The following is an 18695-nucleotide window of genomic DNA, read 5'->3' as shown; positions in this document are numbered from 1 at the left end:
CCCTGACCCTAACCCTAAACCTCCAACGCTAACCCTAACTCTAACCCTAACCCTAACCCTAACCTTCCAACCCTGACCCTGACCCTGACCCTAACCCTAAACCTCCAACCCTGACCCTGACCCTGACCCTAACCCTAAACCTCCAACCCTGACCCTGACCCTGACCCTAACCCTAAACCTCCAACCCTAACCCTAACCCTAACCCCAACTCTAACCCTAACCATGGCTCTAACCCTAACCCTCCAACCCTGACCCTGACCCTGACCCTGACCCTAACCCTAAACCTCCAACCCTAACCCTAACCCTAACCCCAATTCTCCAACCCTAACCTTAACGCTGACCCTGACCCTGACCCTGACCCTGAACCTGACCCTTACCCTAACCCCAACCCCGACCCTAACCTTAACGCTGACCCTGACCCTGACGCTGACCCTGACCTCCCCGCAGGCTCTGAGCTTCACTTCCCCAGCGTGCAGCCCTCCGACGCCGGCGTCTACATCTGCACCTGTCGGAACCTCCACCACGCCAATTCCAGCCGGGCAGAGCTACTGGTCACCGGTGCGTCCGTTCTTCCCTGACCCACGTGGCTGACCTGGGTGGGGCAGAGGGTGCTTTTATCTACCAGGAAGGGATGGTGGCCATCCAAAGGACAGTGACTGTGGAGACAGGAAGGGGTGCTGGGCCCAAGATCTGCTTAAGAGACGGAGTCTCAGCTTGACTGTGCCTGGGAGGCGCGGGAGGATGCTCCCGAGGCCCGGAGTCCAGTCCAGAGGCCTGGAGTCCAGAACTGCGGCCCTTTGCTGAGATGAGGAGGCCCCCGTCCATTCGGTCCGTCCGAAGCAGCAGTGCAGGCAGGAGTGCAGGCGGGGGTGGGACTGTGAGGAGGAACGCCTGTCACCAGCTCGCGGAGCCTCGCTCATCTGCGCTTCTGTCCCGCCGCGTGAGCATGCACCCTGGGCTCCAGCCGCTGGCAGAGGGAGGCCAGAGGCCTGGAGTGGTGGGGGCACAGCGGCCCATGCCAGCAGCAGGTCGGGGGAGCCCGGGTTTCTCTTGGACTTACTAAGCGCGGGGCGTCGGGGAGTCCCTTAAGTGGGTTGTCAGCCAGGCGTTTTTACACGTGAGTCTGAAGTGAGGAAAGAGGAAAGAGGCCCTTGCCAGGGGTGAGTCTGGGGGCTTTGGGCAGCAGGATGGTGTAAAAAGCCATGGTGCAAAATGAAGTCCCCCAGGGAGGGTGACCGCAAGACCGGTGGGGACAGAGCCCCAGGGCGCTCCCAGGGGAAGGACAGGAAAGGCTTCAGGGGCAGCCAGAGGGTCGGGAGGGAGCCCGGGAAGTGGGGGAAAGGGCTTCCAGGAGGGCAGGTCACCGGCCAGCTGCCACGGGAAGTGAGAGGGCAGCGAGACAGCCCTGGAGCTGGGCCTCTGACAAGGCGGGTTGTCAGTGGAAGAGGGTGGACGCCAGAGCCAGGAGGACGGTGGGGAGGCAGCAGGGGCAGGAGGCTCTGCAGGGAGGCCGGGAGCGGGCGGCAGCCCTGCAGGGAACACGGGGTCAAGGAGGCCTTTCCAGAACTGGAAAATTCCAGAACACGCTGGTCTGTAGAGCAGAATGATCCTGCGGGGAGGGAGGGGAGAGGCAGGAAGGCTTTGGGGGGTCTGCCTCTTAGAGGCACAGGGTGGGGTGGGCAGAAGGGTCCTGTCCCTCTGGGGCCAGGAAGGAGGGAGGGTAGATTGGGGGATTTGGGAAGGTGGCCTTTTGTTTTGTCAGCAGCATGGGCAAGAAGCCCTGAGCTGGGACGGTGGAGGGTGGGTGGGGAGGACGGGGACGAGGGTGTGCGGTAGCTGTTTGGGAGGATGGAACTGGAACCAGATGGAGATGCTCAGCTGCGGTGAAGTGTCAGGTGTTAAGAGTCGTTTGTGGCCTGGGCTCCGAGCTCAGCTCTCAGACCAGCAGGGAGGCGTGGGCGGGGGAGGCCGGCACCAGGGCGCCGAGCAGGCTCTGAGCAGGACAAGGGGGGAGGTGACTCCCAGAGCAGGGGACAGTGGTCACAGGACGAGGACCGGGCCAGACCCCGGCTCAGCGAGGGCTTCCTGTCCCCACAGAGGCTCCCAGCAAGCCCATTACGGTGACAGTAGAGGAGCAGCGGAGCCAGAGCGTGCGCCCCGGAGCGGACGTCACCTTCATCTGCACAGCCAAGAGCAAGGTGGGCTGGGCAGGGAGAGGGGTCGGGGTCTGTCTTCCGGGGTCTCTGGACCTTCCGCGTGACCCTCATCCGCCCCGCCCCCAAGTCTCCCGCCTACACCCTGGTGTGGACGCGCCTGCACAACGGAAAGCTGCCCTCCCGCGCCATGGATTTCAACGGCATCCTGACCATCCGCAACGTGCAGCTGAGCGACGCGGGCACCTACGTGTGCACGGGCTCCAACATGTTCGCCATGGACCAGGGCACCGCCACGCTGCATGTCCTGGGTAGCCCCGTCCCTGCGCCGAGCGCCTCCCCAGCACCCCTGCCCACAGGACTGCGCGTCGTTTTTCAGGCGATGGGTCATTTCTGAGTGACTAGGGCTTGCCAAAGAAACAGGACGAAGGACAAGCAAGGACCTCAACCCTCCTGAAAGTGTGTCCAAGCTGAGAGCGCATGTGTAGCAAGGGAGCAAATGGACAGTCAGGATAAGTGCCTGGGAGGAGGCAGCCAGGGAAGAGAGACTCAGCTGAGGCCTGAAGGGAAAGGTGTGGGGCCAGTTAGAGAGCAGTGGAGGGGGGGGGGGGCAGCATGTGCAAAGGCCCTGAGGCAGGAGCTTGTGGAACTGAGGGACAGTGAGGCCTACCTGGCTGGGGCTGCGGGAGGGGGGGCAGGTGAGGAACCTGCAGGTCAGGCAGGTGAGAGTGTGCAGTATGTAGAGGAGCAGAGGAAGATTGGATTTTATTTTAAAGCAATAGGGAACCCATGAGCTGGTCTCCAGTAGCAAGTAACAAGGTCCCCTTGAGATAGATACATGCATACAGATGTGTGTGTGTGTGTGTGTGTGTGTGTGTGTGTGTGTGTGTACTGGGGATTGAACCTAAGGGCTCTTTACCACTGAGTTACACCCCCAGTCCTTTTTTTTATTTTGAGACAGGGTCCCACTAACTTTCTCGGGCTGGCCTTGAACTTGTGATCCTCCTGCTCCGGCCTCCTGAGTCACCGGGATCACAGGCGTGCACCACCACTGTGCCAGGCTCCCACTGGTGTTTTAAAAACTCCCTCTGGCTACTGTGTGGACCAGTGGCCATGCAGGGCCAGTGCGGAAGTGGGGAGAGTGGCAGGCGGGCCCTGGCTCTGGCTTGGACGTCGCTGCCGCCCTGACCGCGTCGTCTCTCTCCTCCCCGGTCAGCCTCAGGCGCCTCGTCCCCTCCTGTGGTCTCCATCCACCCGCCGCAGCTCACCGTGCAGCCCGGGCAGCTGGCCGAGTTCCGCTGCAGTGCCACGGGCAACCCCACGCCCACCCTCGAGTGGCTCGGTGAGGCGGTGACGGCAGTGGCGTCAGGACCTGGCTGTCCTGCGGGGGGCGGGGCAGGACCAGCCCCGGACAGCCCGAGCCATGCCGTCCCAGCGAGCACTGACTCCACGCCTCTGCACCAGGGGGCCCCGGCGGCCAGCTCCCTCAGAAGGCACAGATCCACGGTGGCATCCTGCGCCTGCCGGCGGTGGAGGCCTCGGACCAGGCCCAGTACCTGTGCCGAGCCCACAGCAGCGCTGGGCAGCACGTGGCCAGGGCCATGCTGCAGGTGCACGGTGAGTGGGCCAGGCCGAGGGTGGCTGGGGAGCCGCCGGCAGCCCAGGGCACTGTTCTCACAGGGCCCCATCTGCAGGGGGCAGCGGGCCCAGGGTCCAAGTGAGCCCAGAGAGGACCCAGGTGCACGAAGGCCGGACGGTCAGGCTGTACTGCAGGGCCGCAGGCGCACCCAGTGCCACCATCACCTGGAGGAAGGAAGGGGGCAGCCTCCCCCCGCAGGTGAGGCGCCCTGGCCCTCCCCGGCCTCCACCAGAGCCCCAGGGCTGCCCACCCCCCTCTGTGCGCCTGCCCCTCACCTCCCCCACTCCTTTCGCTCCCTCCTCAGACCCTGGGTCCCTGCAGTCACCCTGCCGTCCCCCTTTTCGCTGTCTGGTTCCATTGTCCTTGTGCCTGACTGGGCCTCGGTACTGGGCCAGGCCTGCCCCGGGCCAGGTGCCCTGCTGCGTGCGCCCCAGCTCCCCAGGCCGGGCGGCCTCGGGTAGCTGAGTCCTGGCTGTGCGACAGGCCAGGTCCGAGCGCACGGACATCGCCACGCTGCTCATCCCGGCCATCACACCTGCCGACGCTGGCTTCTACCTCTGCGTGGCCACCAGCCCCGCAGGCAGTGCCCAGGCCCGCATTCAGGTGGTCGTCCTCTCAGGTGCGCGGCCTCCGTGGCTGGGATGGGGGCCGCGTGAGTCCTCGAGGTCCGCTTACCGCCTCTGGTTCCAGCCTCAGGCGCCAGCTCCCCGCCGGTCAGGATTGAGTCCTCCTCGCCCTCCGTGACCGAAGGACAGGCGCTGGACCTCCACTGTGTGGTGGCGGGGCTGGCCCACACGCAGATCACGTGGTACAAGCGAGGGGGCAGCCTGCCTCCCCACGCCCAGGTAGGAGGCCCCTCGCTCAGGCTTCCCAGGGTGCAGGGGCTCCGGCTGGACTCTCCCTCCCGCCTCGCTCCCGGGTGGGTGGCTCGGAGCAGAGCCCCTGAGAGTTTGATGGTCGAACCCCCGAGGCCCAGCACGACCACATCCTTGTCTCTCTTTGCCTTGTCCCCGCCTGGCCCAGGTGCACGGCTCCCGGCTGAGGATCCCCCAGGTGTCGCCAGCGGATTCTGGAGAGTATGTCTGCAGAGTGGAGACGGAGATGGGCTCCAAAGAGGCTTCCACCATGGTCTCCGTCCTCCACAGCGCCCACTCGGGCCCCAACCATGCCCCAGGTGAGGAGCTGGGTACGGCTAGGCCGGGGCGAGCCCTGGGCTCCCCGCCGCTCCAGAGAGGATGACGGGGCATTTCAGGCAGGCTCGGACCCTCCACTGCCTGCTCAGGGAGCAGGGGTTGGGGCCAAAAGCCTGGGCCAGCTTGGCTGGACCACAAGGGACGGTACCATTTCAGAAGGTCAGCATACAGCAGAGCATGAGGGAGGACACTGAGTTGGGAGTTAGGCTGACCTGGGTTCAAATTCTGACTCGTCTATCAGCTTTGAACTGGTTCTTTTACCTTTGGGGACCTCAGTTTCCTCATCTGTGAAATGGGTTTGACACCATTTCTAGATTACCTGCTAGTTTGTGGTGTGGCTTAGATGAGACGGGGTCAGTGGAAAGTGCTTAGATCACATGGCGAACACTCTGGAGAAGAGACCCTTGACTGTTGCCTGCATCTCCATGCAGCTGGGTGGTGCAGATCTCTGACTCCTTCCCATCTCGTCATAAAGAGGTCACAGCTAGGCAGTTGGGCCTGGAGCCCCGAGTTGGAGACAGGGAGGGAAGGAGCCAAGAGCATAGGCCGCTCCCCAGAGAAGCCCCACTCAGCCCTCCCAGGCGAGGCCTGGTCTTCTCCCGAGGCCCTCTGCCCAGGGCTGCAGGCTGAGGCCTCTGACCAGCCCCTGTGTCCAGCCCCCGGCAGTACCCCGCCCATCCGCATCGAGTCCTCCTCCTCCCAAGTGGCCGAAGGCCAGACCCTGGATCTGAACTGCATGGCGCCCGGGCAGGCCCAGGTGACATGGCGCAAGCGTGGGGGCAGCCTCCCTGCCCGGCACCAGGTACCACAGCCTGGGGCGCAGCCTGCTGGAGGGGTGGGCGGGCAGGCTGCACGGCCCCTCCCAACCCACTCTGTTGGCACACAGACCCACGGCTCGCTTCTGCGGCTGCACCAAGTGTCCCCCGCGGACTCGGGAGAGTACGTGTGCCACGTGGTCCTGGGCTCTGAGCACCTGGAGTCCTCGGTCCTTGTCTCCATTGAGCCCTCCGGCTCCATCCCTGGTGAGTGACTCTGAGGACATTGGAAGCCAGAGGAGGCTGAGAGCCGTCGTGTGACGTCCAGGTGACGCCTGCTGTCAGCTGGCGTGGCGGCCCCGGAAGACTCCTGGTCAGAGGGCCCCTGCTTCCCTGGGGCAGGGCCGCCCGCTGCCGGGTCTCTGCTGGGCCCCCCGCCCTCTCCCAGCTCGGCTCCCGCCCTCGTTGCCCCCGCCCCCACCCCCTCCACCAGGCTCAACCTTGCCCATGTCTGCCGTTCTGTCACTGAGCTGACTTCACCCAGGCCACCAAACCCCCCAGACCTGGGCCTGGCCTCAGACCACAAGGCAGAGGCAGGTCCGGGCGGGATGGGCCCTGCCCTCTCCTGGGGAGCGTCTGCTACCCTCACCCCTGTCCCCACAGCCCCGGGACCTCTCCCGCCTGTCAGGATCGAGTCCTCATCCCCCACAGTGGCCGAGGGGCAGACGCTGGACCTCAACTGTGTGGTGCCCGGGCAGGCCCACGCCCAGGTCACATGGTACAAACGTGGGGGCAGCCTCCCCGCCCGGCACCAGGTACTCAGCCCTGGAACGTCAGAGGGGCCTGGGTGGTGGGTGGCGGGGGTCCTGACCCCTGACCTGGGGACTGGCTGTTCCTAGCCCAGGGTAGGGGTCTCTGCCGGTCCCTGGGAAGCCCCCCTCTTACCCTCCTGCACACTGCTGCCCAGGTCCGCGGCTCCCGCCTCTACATCTTCCACGCCTCCCCAGGAGATGCCGGGGAGTATGTCTGCCGGGCCAGCGATGGCGTGGAGGCCTCTATCACGGTCACCGTGACCGGGACCCCGGGGGCCAACTTTGCCTACCGTGAGTGGGGCCACCAGGCTGGGCTGGGATGCAGAACGGGGAGAGGCCCAGGCAGCGGGAGAGACTCAGTGACCAGTGATCTCCCCACAGCCCCTGGCAGTGCCCCGCCCATCCGCATCGAGCCCTCCTCCTCCCAAGTGGCCGAAGGGCAGACCCTGGATCTGAACTGCGTGGTGCCCGGGCAGGCCCACGCCCAGGTCACGTGGCACAAGCGGGGGGGCAGCCTGCCCGCCCGGCACCAGGTAAAGTGGCAGGAGGCTGGAGGGGCCAAGAAGACAAGGGTAGCCCAGGGTGCTGGCAGGGCGGCGCCTGGACCCCTAGCCCGGCTACCTGGAGCGGTGGCTGGAACCCAGAGCCGAGGCCCCGCCAACCTCTGCCGGAGTCCCCTTCCACCCCTACTGCCTGTGACCTTGGGCAGGGTGCTCCGCTCTCCTGCGGTAGTTTTAGCGTCTATAAAATGACCAGGACCCCCACCGTAAGAATCGGCTTAAATCGCCGAGCTCTCAGCCCAGTGTAGAAGGGGCTGCGAGCGATGGCTTCAGCACGCACCCACCGGTGGTCACGCTGTGTCCCAGCATTCAGGGTCCCCCGCCACAGGACGCCTCTCCGGGAAAGAGGAGTCTGCTCAGGGTTTGCAGCGTGGCCGTCGCAGGCGCACCTGGACCTGGGAGTCAGCAGCGCGGGCCTCAGCACAGCGTGGTGTCCGCCTGCCCCCGTCCTCCAGGGCTCCGCCCATGCTCCACCCATGGGGACGAGACCCCTGTCCCCTCCACTGGGCACAGCGCATGGCAGGGTGCAGCGAGGACGCCCTCTGACCTCACCCTGTCTTCCTCGCAGGCCCACGGGTCGCTGCTGAGGCTACACCAGGTGTCCCCTGCTGACTCCGGCGAGTATGTGTGCAGAGTGGTGGGTGGCTCGGTGCCCCTGGAGACATCCGTCCTGGTCACCATCGAGCCTGTGGGCTCTGTGCCTGGTGAGTGCACTAGGGGAGGCCGAGGCCCACCAGGGGCTCGCTGTGCAGGATCAGGCCAGCTCGGTCCACACTCCCATGAGACCAGTGGCCCCCACCCCACTCACACCATCTCCTCCACCTCTTGCCGGGACTGACCCTCTGTCCTCTGTCGCCAGCACTCGGGGTCACCCCGCCCATCCGCATCGAGTCCTCTTCCTCCCACGTGGCTGAAGGGCAGACCCTGGATCTGAACTGCTTGGTTACAGGGCAGGCCCACGCCCAGGTCACATGGCACAAGCGCGGGGGCAGCCTGCCCGCCCGGCACCAGGTAGGAGGTGGGGAGCAAAGGAGGGTTCTGGAGCACCCTCCTAACTGCAGAATAAAGACCACAGGCTCAGCTCGGGGTGTGGCTCGGGGCAGAGCGCCTGCCTAGCACGCTTGAGGCCCTGGGTTCCATCCCCAGGACTGCAGCAAAGGAAAAGGGTCATAGTTTTTTAATCCAGGTATATTCTAGTTCAGAACTGCTCTGCTGCTTGCCTGCTGTGTGACTTAGGCCAGTCTCTTGATCCCTCTGATCTTTAACGTCCTCATTTGCCAAATGAGCTCATGCTGCTTCTTCACCTGCCCTGTAGCATGTCAGCAAATGCTGTTCCCCTTTTGCCCTGGTGCCAAGTGTCTGCAGTCTCTGGCCTGGGTGAGGTGGCAGGTTAGACCCTGTCCCAACTCTGGGGCAGGGGACGTGAAGGGTTATCAACGGTGCTTCTCCCTGGCTGGGCCCCGAGGAGTCCAGGGAAGGAGGCAGGAGCCCGGCCCGAGCCCACCACCTCTGACCGGCCCCTCCTCTCAGGTGCATGGCTCACGGCTGCGGCTGCCCCAGGTGACCCCAGCTGACTCGGGGGAGTATGTGTGCCGTGTGGTCAGTGGCTCGGGCACCCAGGAAGCCTCAGTCCTTGTCACCATCCAGCAGCGCCCCGGCCCCTCCCACCGTGAGTGTCCTGGAGATCATGGCAAACTGTGGGGGCGTGCTAGGGGCCTGTCACCTCCTCAGCAGCGCCCACACCCTGCCCTCGGCCCTGTCCTCCCAGCCCAGGGCGTGGTGTACCCCGTGCGCATCGAGTCCTCCTCGACCTCGCTGGCCAGTGGGCACGTGCTGGATCTCAACTGCCTGGTGGCCAGCCACGCACCCCACACCATCACCTGGTACAGACGTGGAGGCAGCTTGCCCAGCCGGCACCAGGTGAGGGACCAGCAGGCAGGGAGGGCACTGCTCCGGCGGGAGGGCCGGGGGGCTCTCAGTACCTAGCTGTGCTCATCCAGTCATTCAACAAACCCTGAGCTCTGTGACGGCGTAGTCCACTGAGACACAGAGGTGTCCTACTGACTCAGCTGGGTCCACTTACCCACTACCCATCCCGAGAGACTACTGCAGGCCAAGCCCTGTACCCGGCACCATAGATCCAGTGGAAAAAGACAGCTGTCTGCTCGTGGTCTAAAGGGAGGCAGGCCAGGCACAGTGGCAAATGCCTGTAATGCCAGTAACTCGGGAGGCTAAAGCAGGAGGATTGCAAGTTAGAGGCCAGCCTCAGTCAGACCCTGTCTCAAAATTTAAAAAAATAAATAAAAATAGTGGGGGTGTGGTTCAGTGGTTAAGGGACCCTGGGTTCAATCTCTGTTAACAAAAAAAAAAAAAAAAAAAAAAAAAAATTAAAATAAAGGGAGGCGGACGTGCTGAGTGACGACAGGGTGTGACAGCTCCGACTCGCTCCAGGGCTCGGCAGGCTTTCAGGAGAGGTGACGAGTGGGAACAGCACAAAAACTAGAGCCGCCGTCCACCCAGGCCCGGAGGTGGGCCACGCACCATCTCAGGAGCCGGGGAAGGCCGGGGGGTGGCCGCACCAGGCCAGGGGAGGGGCTCCGGAGTTGGGCGGTGGCCGCAGGCCCGAGCCCACGCACGCCTGCCCCTCCAGATCCTGGGCTCCCGGCTGCGGATCCCCCAGGTGACTCCGGCAGACTCCGGGGAGTACGTGTGCCACGTCAGTAACGGGGCTGGCTCCCAGGAGACCTCGCTCGTCGTCACCATCCAGGGCAGCGGCCCCGGACACGGTGAGAGCGTAGAGGGCGGCCCCCGGGAGCAGCGGCACAGGGGAGGCACGTGGGGCGGGGCAGGCAGAGCCCTCAGGCTCCGTCCCCTTGCCTGACCTTGCGTTGTCCACGCCCCTCGTCCCCAGTGCCCAGTGTCTCCCCACCAATCAGGATTGAGTCCTCGTCCCCGGCCGTGGTGGAAGGGCAAACCTTGGATCTGAACTGCGTGGTTGCTGGGCAGACCCAGGCTACCATCACGTGGTACAGGCGTGGGGGCAGCCTTCCCCCCAGACACCAGGTAGAGAGGGGAGCCGGGGAGGTGGAGCCTGCGCCCCTGCGGTGGGCGCCATGGGGACCGCCCAGGGGCGCCCTCTCTCAGGCCCTAGACCTCCAGTGTTCTGGGCCTGGGGCACAGGAGGCAGCCTCCACGAGTCTGCCAAGGGAGGCTGGAGCCAGCTGGGACCTCCCGGCCCCTCAGCTCTTCCTCCCCCGCCGGGCCCCAGGCACACGGCTCCCGCCTGCGCTTGCACCACATGACCGCGGCCGACTCCGGCGAGTACGTGTGCCGAGCCAACAACAACATCGAGGCCCAGGAGGCCTCCATCATGGTCTCCGTCACCCCGGGCACCAACAACCCTTCTGGTGAGTCTGATGAAAACCCGCATCCCAGGAAAGACAGTGGGACTCAGGCGTCAGTGTCCCCTGTGAGTTAGAGTCCTCAGACCTGGGTAGTGGTCAGGCAAAGGTGGCGGAGCTCAGATCACCAGGCGAGTTACTCCTGAACCGAGCCACTCTTCCCTCTCTGCCTCAGTCTCCTGGTCGGGTAAATGGGAATATTGATCATTCCAACCTCAGGGGTGCACACCTGTAATCCAAGCTACTTGAGAGGCTGAGGCAGGAGGATTGCAAATTCAAGGCCGGTCTGGGCAACTTCATGAGGACATGTCTCAAAATAAAATTTGAAAAAAGGCTGGGGATGTAGCCCAGTGGTGGGGTGCCTGCCTGCATGCCTGAGGCTCTGGGTTCAATCCCCGAAGCTGCAAAGAAGTTTTTCTAACCTTTCAAGGTGTTTAGTAGCCACGTATGACTAGTGCCGCTCTTTTTTTTTTTTGCGGTGCTGGGGATCGAACCCAGGGCCTTGTGCTTGCAAGGCAAGCACTCTACCAACTGAGCTATATCCCCAACCCCTAGTGCTGCTTTTAATATAGATAAAAAGACATTTCTATCATCACAGAAGCGTGTGACTCCGTGAGGGTTAAATGAGTTGGTACTGATAGGGCCGGGCACAGGCGGGCACACATGAGAGCCTTGGAGTCTGACCTCCACCCTCCCAGGACACACCCTCCCAGGACACGGGCTTTTAAGGCCAAGGACCCCATCACCCATTCCTAAACCCGACTCTGCCAAACCCCAACTTGCTGCTCCTGTGTCCCCAGTCTCCAGTGGTGCTGGGCCCATCAGGATTGAGTCTTCATCTTCACACGTGACCCAAGGGCAGACCCTGGATCTGAACTGCGTGGTCCCTGGGCAGGCCCATGCCCAGGTCACGTGGCATAAGCGTGGGGGCAGCTTGCCCACTCACCATCAGGTATGGGTTGGGCAGGAAATCGGCTGGGGGTCCCTGGGGGTGCCACGTGCACCGGACCTGGAGGCCGGACCCTGGCTGCCAGCCTTCAAAGATCCACTTTGGCCTCGTGCACTGTTTGTCCATCTCTCCGCCCTGCCCCTGCTCAGGTCTATGGCTCCAGGCTCCGGCTGCACCAGGTGTCCCCAGCTGACTCGGGCGAGTATGTGTGCCGCGTCCTGGGCAGCTCTGGCACCCAAGAGGCCTCGGCCCTGGTCACCATCGAGGCCTCTGAATCTAGTTCCATCCATGTCCCTGGTGAGGGCGCTGGGAGTGTGGAAGAGGGCGGAGTCAGGGAGGGGAAGAGCAGGCAGCGGAGCGAAGGGGCGGATCAAGGCCGGTGGCTCCCAGGCTGCCGCCTCCTGCCCACTCCCGGTCCCAGGACTGGGGCTACGGGAGGTCCGTCCATGTCACAGACCTGAGAGCACAGACTTTGGAGCCTAGCATCAGTAGGCCTGAGTTCCCGCTCCTCTGTCCCCCCTTGGAGATGTCTCTCAAGGGACTTTGCCTTTTCACATGTCACTGTCCCCAGTGGTAAAGGGGGTGGTAGAGCTCTCGCCCTCTACTATCTAGTGATAAATCATCCAGGGAGGTCCCTAAAGCCTGGATCTGTGCCTCTGCGGTAGCACCGGGTGACTCCAACGGGCGACCCCGTGAACAGTTTTATGTTAGTGGTACATTAGAAAAAAAAACGGGAGACATCACACCTGTCATGACTTCATGGAAAGGAGTGTCTATCATGGGGCTAAGAAATTAAGGTGTTTTAAAGCAAATCAGTGGAAAGGAAAATGTACAGTGATTAATAGCCCAGGGCCCACACGGTGGTAGAATTCGTGGCAGGACCTGCGTTGTGAAGTAAAATACCTGCCCTCTGCTGCACCTGGTGTATTTACCAGGAGTGACGTATTCCTTCCTCCCATAGCCCTCTGGGGTGGGTGTGACCGTTTTCTCCATTTATATGTGGGGAAAGTGAGACAGGTGAAGCAGCTTTCTAAAGATCGCATAACTCCCTGAACTGGGATTTGACCCAGGCAGGCTGGCCCCAGGTCTGTGTCCTTGACTACACACTGCTGGGGTTTGGGAAATATTAGTGACCCATGCGGAGTCTCCTGGCCCTGAGCCTCGACCCTAGTGGTGCTGGGAGCTGGGAGTGGGGCCAGGAAGAGGTACCTTTATCCCCAGGCTAGCCTAGCCCCAGGCTAGCCCAGGTATTCCAGGCCTGAGTGCAGTGGAAAGGTAGAAAATCCACTCTGTAGGTGGCCTTTGGTTTACACAGGGGAGGGTCTGAGGGCACAGGGTAGGAGTCCCAGCTCACTGACCCCTTGCTGTACCCCGGTCCCAGGACGCACCCCACCCATCCGCATCGAGTCCTCCTCCTCCCGAGTGGCTGAAGGGCAGACCCTGGATCTGAACTGCATTGTGCCGGGACAGGCCCACGCCCAGGTCACGTGGCACAAGCGTGGGGGCAGCCTGCCCGCCCGGCACCAGGTATGCAACCTGGGAAAACAGGATGCGCCCTCCTCTCCACCCTAGCTGTCCTTCCCAGATCCAACCCTGAAGGAAAGATGGCTCAGCGATGGGGGTTTGGGGGATAGTGTAACAGATGGCTGAAGTTGGGGGGTGGGAGGAGACTGGGAGGGACCCAGCCACCGCCCCGCCCCTGCACCTTGGTGCAGGTGAGGAAAGGACACTACCTACTCTTGATATGTACTTCCTCCTGCCAGAAATAATGTCCCCAGAAACCCAGTTCCACACTAATGTCAAAGGGAGTCACTTCCAATAGGATGCAGGCTGTATAGCTGCGTGGCAGCCCCTGGACACGGGGACCAGAGGGCGTGGCATCAGGTGGCCACCACCTCCAGCTCCCCGTGCATCTCCCCCCACCGTGACCAGGTCCACGGATCCCTGCTGAGGCTGAACCACGTGTCCCCTGCCGACTCTGGGGAGTACTCCTGCCAAGTGACCGGCAGCTCGGGAACCATGGAGGCTTCTGTCCTGGTCACGATTGAGGCTTCCAGCCCAGGCCCTATCCCTGGTGAGTGACGCGGAGCAGGGGGTGATGGTAGGGCATGGGCACGGGCCCTTCCTGGTTTTGCTCCCCCAAACTCACCACAGGCCTTCCTTTGGGTGGTTGCTGCTGGGGGTCAGACCCAGGCCTCCCGCAGCCCGGCGAGTGCTCTACACCAAGCCACACCCCCAGGTCCCCTCAGGGCTCCCACTGCACCCTGGGGCATGGGGTTTCTGTGGCTGAAGACGAAGCCAGCCAGTGTTCCCAGGTGTGACCATGGCGAAGCTCTGACACGGCTCTGTGTCCTGGGCCCTGGCCGTCCTCCAGCCCCGCCCCTTCTCCAGTGGGACAGTGGGAGCAGCCCTGGCTCTGCTCCTCAGTCCCCGGGGAAGGGAGACCTTAGGTCAGCGTCGCTCAGCTCTGCCACTCACCCGCAAGCCTCAGCACCTCCAGGGGGACCAGCTGGCCTTGTGCGCCACCATAGGCCTGGCCTTTACCACGGGAGCCTGCCTCTCACCCCTCCTGTGCCCCAGCCCCAGGCCTGGCCCAGCCCCTCCACATCGAAGCCGCCTCCTCACATGTGGCCGAAGGGCAGACCCTGGATCTGAACTGCGTGGTGCCCGGGCAGGCCCACGCCCAGGTCACGTGGCACAAGCGCGGGGGCAGCCTGCCCGCCCGGCACCAGGTATGATGGGGGCCAGGCTGGGGAGGAAGGTCCACTTTGCATTTTCCTTCTGCACCTAGAGCTCATGCAAACCTCCTGCTTGGGAACAAGGGGGACAAAATACCTGTCGGGGAAGAATTCTCCAGGGGCCTGGACTTTTCTCCCAGCCCTGCTGCTGATCATCCCTTGAGGCTCAGTTTCCTGCCCTGGGACCGTGCGGTTCTGTGCATGAAGCTTCGTGCAGCCCTGAGCTCCTGAGGCCCTTGGGGAGACCCATGCTGGCCACCCCTGCCTCAGGTACTATGGCCTGATGGTGTCCCCTCCTGCCCACAGACCCATGGCTCCCAGCTGCGGATCCACCACGTCTCCCCTGCTGACTCTGGCGAGTACGTGTGCCAGGTGGCTGGCAGTTCAGGTCCTGAGCAGGAAGCCTCCTTCATGGTCACGGTCATTCCCAGTGCGGGGTCTTCCTACCGTGAGTGTGGGGGATGCTGCGGGCAAGGGAGGAGGAGACCCCAGAGCCCGGCTCCAGGTCACGGCAGCCCCACCCTCGCTCCCTCGGCCTCAGGTCTCAGGAGCCCTGTCATCTCCATCGACCCACCCAGTAGCACCGTGCAGCAGGGCCAGGACGCCAGCTTCAAGTGCCTCATCCACGAGGGCGCAGCCCCCATCAGCCTGGAGTGGAGAACCCGGAACCAAGAGCTGGAGGGTGAGCGGCCAGGGCAGGTGGGCTGCAGGCAGGCCCCAGGGCCCTGGGCATGAGGATTGGGGCAGAAAACCACACCATGTCCGTGTGTGGCCCTCGGTGAGGGACAAACCTATCTATCCGGTGAGGGGGCCGGACCCAGGAGTCTCCAAGGACTTTCATCTTCTGCCGTCTGTGACTCTGTCACATACTCAGGCCTGAGAGTTTGGGGGCATGGGTCGGAGGGACGCCAGCAGCAGTGACCCGTCCTCCCTCCACACAACCCACAGACAATGTCCACATCAGCCCCAACGGCTCTGTCATCACCATCGTGAGCGCCCGGCCCAGCAACCACGGGGCCTACCGCTGCATGGCCTCTAATGCCTACGGTGTGGCCCAGAGCGTGGTGAACCTCAGTGTGCACGGTGAGGGGGCACCAGCCCCAGGGCTCTGCCTCCCTGTGGTCATCTCCCTCTCTGAGCCCGGTTTCCAGATCAGAGGGGAGGGAGGCTGGGGCCCACCCAGCTGTGACCTGCCAGGGGCTGTGACATGCATGCGGCTAGCCCAGTCCTGCTTGTGGGTCAGCGACTGTCGTTCCTCCGGGCAGGACCACCCACGGTGTCCGTGCTTCCCGAGGGACCCGTGCGGGCGAAGGTGGGGAGGGACGTCATCCTGGAGTGCATCAGCACCGGGGAGCCCCGCTCCTCTGCCCGCTGGACCCGGGTCAGCACTCCTGCCAAGTTGGAGCCGCGGACACACGGACTGCTGGACAGCCATGCGGTGCTGAAGGTGGGTCAGGGCTGCTCCTTCTCGGTCTGAGGTCCCGTCCGGGACCTAGGCCAGAGAGACACTGGAGGAGGGGCTGGTGGGTGCGAGTGGGTGGAGAGGAGAGCAGGGAGGGCTCTGTGGGTGGTGGGAGGTGGCGGGAGGGAGGAGAGTGGAAGGGAGAGAGAAGAAGGGAGGATGGAGAGCGGGCAGGTGGATGGATGGATGGACTGGGGAACGTGGAGGGGCGAGCCCTCAGCAGCCAGGCAGAGGAGCTGAGAGCAGGGAGGGAGTCAGCGTCCAGGCCCCGTCGCCAGCCGCCTTGCTTCCCTAGATTGCATCGGTGAAGCCCTCCGACGCCGGCACCTACGTATGCCTCGCCCAGAACGCCCTGGGCACAGCACAGAAGCGCGTGGAGGTGATCGTGGACTCAGGCGCTGCAGCCCCGGGGGCCCCCCAGGTCCAAGTGGAAGTGGCCGAGCTGACCTTGGAAGCCGGGCACACGGCCACACTACGCTGCTCAGCCACAGGTGCCGCCAGGGCTGGTCCAGCACAGTGTCCCTCCCAGTAGACACGTGGGATCTGAAGCTGACGGCGTGGTCAGGAAGTGCCCACTTAGTGGCCCGTGGAGGGGCAGGTCACCTCTACCAGCTCAGAACCGACGCCATCTCCTGCTCCACCCCTCAGGCAGCCCCACGCCCACCATCCACTGGTCCAAGCTGCGCTCCCCACTGCCCTGGCAGCACCGGCTGGAGGGCGACGTGCTGATCATCCCCCGGGTAGCCCAGCAGGACTCGGGCCAGTACATCTGCAATGCCACCAGCCCTGCGGGGCACGCCGAGGCCACCATCATGCTGCACGTGGAGAGTAAGGCACTTGTCCCCTCCCCTGGGCTCCCCTGTGTGTTGTGTGAGGACCGAGCCCTGGGAACCCCATCCCATCCCGAGGACCCCAGAGACTGCCCTTGCTGCCATCCACGTCCCTTCTGTCCCCTGGCGCTCCATCCCCTGCCCTCTGGCCTCCCTGGTGGTTGGTCCCCTGAATCCAGTTCCCGGTTGCCACCCTGACCTCTGTGTCCCCCACCCAGGCCCCCCGTACGCCACGGTGGTCCCCGAGCGTGCCTCGGTGCGGGCCGGGGAGCCGGTGCGGCTGCAGTGCCTGGCCCACGGCTCGCCCCCACTCCGCTTCCAGTGGAGCCGCATGGGCGGCAGCCTCCCTGCCAGCGTGGCCACCGGAAACCAGCTGCTGCACTTGGAGCCCGCTGGCCCTGAGGACTCTGGCCGCTACCGCTGCCAGGTCACTAACAAGGTGGGCTCAGCGGAGGCCTTTGCCCAGGTGCTTGTCCAAGGTAAGCAGCAGCCGGGCTCAGCGTGGGCAGACAGGGGCCAGCTTTCCTCCAGGCACTTGGGGTGCAGAGGCCCCCCGCACTGCACCACCGGTTCCGTCCACCCTGCCCTCCCCGTCCTCCAGGGCCCAGGTAGGCTTGCCTGCTCCAGAAAGTTCCCAGCTCACGGTTCTCGGCCCACCGACCCTCCTCACCATTTCCCTCTCCTGGCACTGACCTTGCACTGGCAGAGGAAGCTGCCGTGTTCCCATGATACCTAGCCGCCTTGCCTGCCAGATGCCAGGGTCTCAGGGCAGGACCCAGACCCACTCATCCCAACTGCCCTGGGTTTGGCCACCACAGGGCCGAGGAAAATGCTTGACAGGGACAACAGGGATGAGTGACGGGCCCACTCCTACCCAGGGCTTCACTGTTGCTAAAGGACCCTGCATTCACTCTGTGGCTTCCTACAAAGCCAGGCAAGGGGTCCTGGGCCTGAAAATCGGGAGGCAGCAAAGCACGTAGCCCACTAGTTGACATTCTGGACTGTGAGGCCCTCTCTCTGGTCACTGAACCCTGAGCCTCAGTTTCCTCATCTGTAAGGTAGACAGGAAATGCCTCCACATGGCAGAGGTAGAAGGACACCTGGCTGTAAAGCCCTTGGCTCTTGGAGCACTTAGTAAATGGAGATGATGTGTCCACACCTGCCCGTCGCATGCGCAGGGCTCTTCACCACAGCCAAGTCCCCAATTCTCCTATTTTGAACTGCAGCCAGAACATTCTGCCATCCTTCCTTAAGATGTCTGACTCCTAGCCGGGCACTGTGGCCCACACCTATAATCCCAGTGGCTCTGGAGGCTGAGACAGGAGGATTTTGAGTTCAAAGCCAGCCTCAGCAATTTAGTGAGCTAAGCAACTTAGCAAGACCCTGTATCAAAATAAAGAGGGCTGGGGAGGTGGCTCAGTGGTTAAGTGCTCCTGGGTTCAGTCGCTGGTACCAAAACTAAAGATGTCTGACTCCTCTGGCTCCTGTCTGGGGCTGCCCTCCCCGCCCTGGGCTGGGCACCGTGGAAGCAGAGCCCAGCCTGGCACAGGCCCTTGTGCATATGGATCAGATCACTCATAGGGAGCCAGTGAGCGAATCTGCCAATGGCAAGTTCTCTGGTCCCTGGTCGGAGAGGCTACCAGGAGGACACTGAATGGTGGGCTGAAGGTTTTCTGGGTCCCTAAGGGGGTGTCAGGGACAGGACATGCATGTACATGCAGAACCTCGGGAGCCAGGTGCAGCGGCACAGGCCTGCTGCTCCTGGGGAGTTGAGGCCCGAGGATCTCCTGTGCCCGGGGTTCGAGACCAGCCTGGGCAGCATAGAGGAGCCTGCCTCCCAAGCAGAGCAAGACCCACACACCCTTGTACCTGTCTCTTCAGGGCCCTCAGGCTCTCAGCCTGCCACCTCTGTCCTGGCGGGACCCACGCCCACCGTGCAGGTCACCCCACAGCTGGAGACCAAGAGCATCGGGGCCAGTGTTGAGTTCCACTGTGCCGTGCCCAGCGACCAGGGCACCCAGCTCCGTTGGTTCAAGGAAGGGGGCCAGCTGCCTCCTGGCCACAGCGTGCAGGATGGGGTGCTCCGGTGAGTGGTGGTGGCCGGACGGGGCTCGGACACCCCAGCCCCAGGCTCAGCTTGGGCCTTGACCCGAAGCAGTGTCCTTGCACAAGTCACCTTACCTTTCTGAGCCTGTGTTCCCAC

General features: G+C 63.5%; 1 protein-coding gene across 1 annotated transcript in view; it reads left to right on the top strand.

The window, feature by feature from the left end:
- HSPG2 (heparan sulfate proteoglycan 2) overlaps positions 1–18695 on the top strand; it is an 87146-nt gene that overhangs the window by 59321 nt on the left and 9130 nt on the right. Inside the window, 34 exon segments of the mRNA XM_079128484.1 lie at positions 448–558; positions 2098–2198; positions 2284–2464; positions 3370–3495; positions 3618–3770; positions 3848–3990; positions 4276–4411; positions 4483–4637; positions 4816–4966; positions 5642–5787; positions 5872–6007; positions 6404–6555; positions 6708–6843; positions 6934–7085; positions 7681–7816; positions 7972–8123; positions 8643–8781; positions 8881–9032; positions 9763–9898; positions 10024–10175; positions 10381–10519; positions 11314–11465; positions 11612–11759; positions 12844–12989; positions 13395–13536; positions 14043–14194; positions 14507–14648; positions 14742–14882; positions 15149–15283; positions 15466–15647; positions 15958–16153; positions 16311–16490; positions 16711–16971; positions 18374–18578. Coding sequence (XP_078984610.1) covers positions 448–558; positions 2098–2198; positions 2284–2464; positions 3370–3495; positions 3618–3770; positions 3848–3990; positions 4276–4411; positions 4483–4637; positions 4816–4966; positions 5642–5787; positions 5872–6007; positions 6404–6555; positions 6708–6843; positions 6934–7085; positions 7681–7816; positions 7972–8123; positions 8643–8781; positions 8881–9032; positions 9763–9898; positions 10024–10175; positions 10381–10519; positions 11314–11465; positions 11612–11759; positions 12844–12989; positions 13395–13536; positions 14043–14194; positions 14507–14648; positions 14742–14882; positions 15149–15283; positions 15466–15647; positions 15958–16153; positions 16311–16490; positions 16711–16971; positions 18374–18578 — 5167 coding nt within the window.

Source organism: Sciurus vulgaris (assembly GCF_902686455.1).
Source record: "Sciurus vulgaris genome assembly, chromosome: 1".
NCBI classification, from domain to species: Eukaryota; Metazoa; Chordata; class Mammalia; order Rodentia; family Sciuridae; genus Sciurus; species Sciurus vulgaris.
Note: the sequence above shows the minus strand (reverse complement) of the source record. Positions and strands in the feature narration are given on the sequence as shown.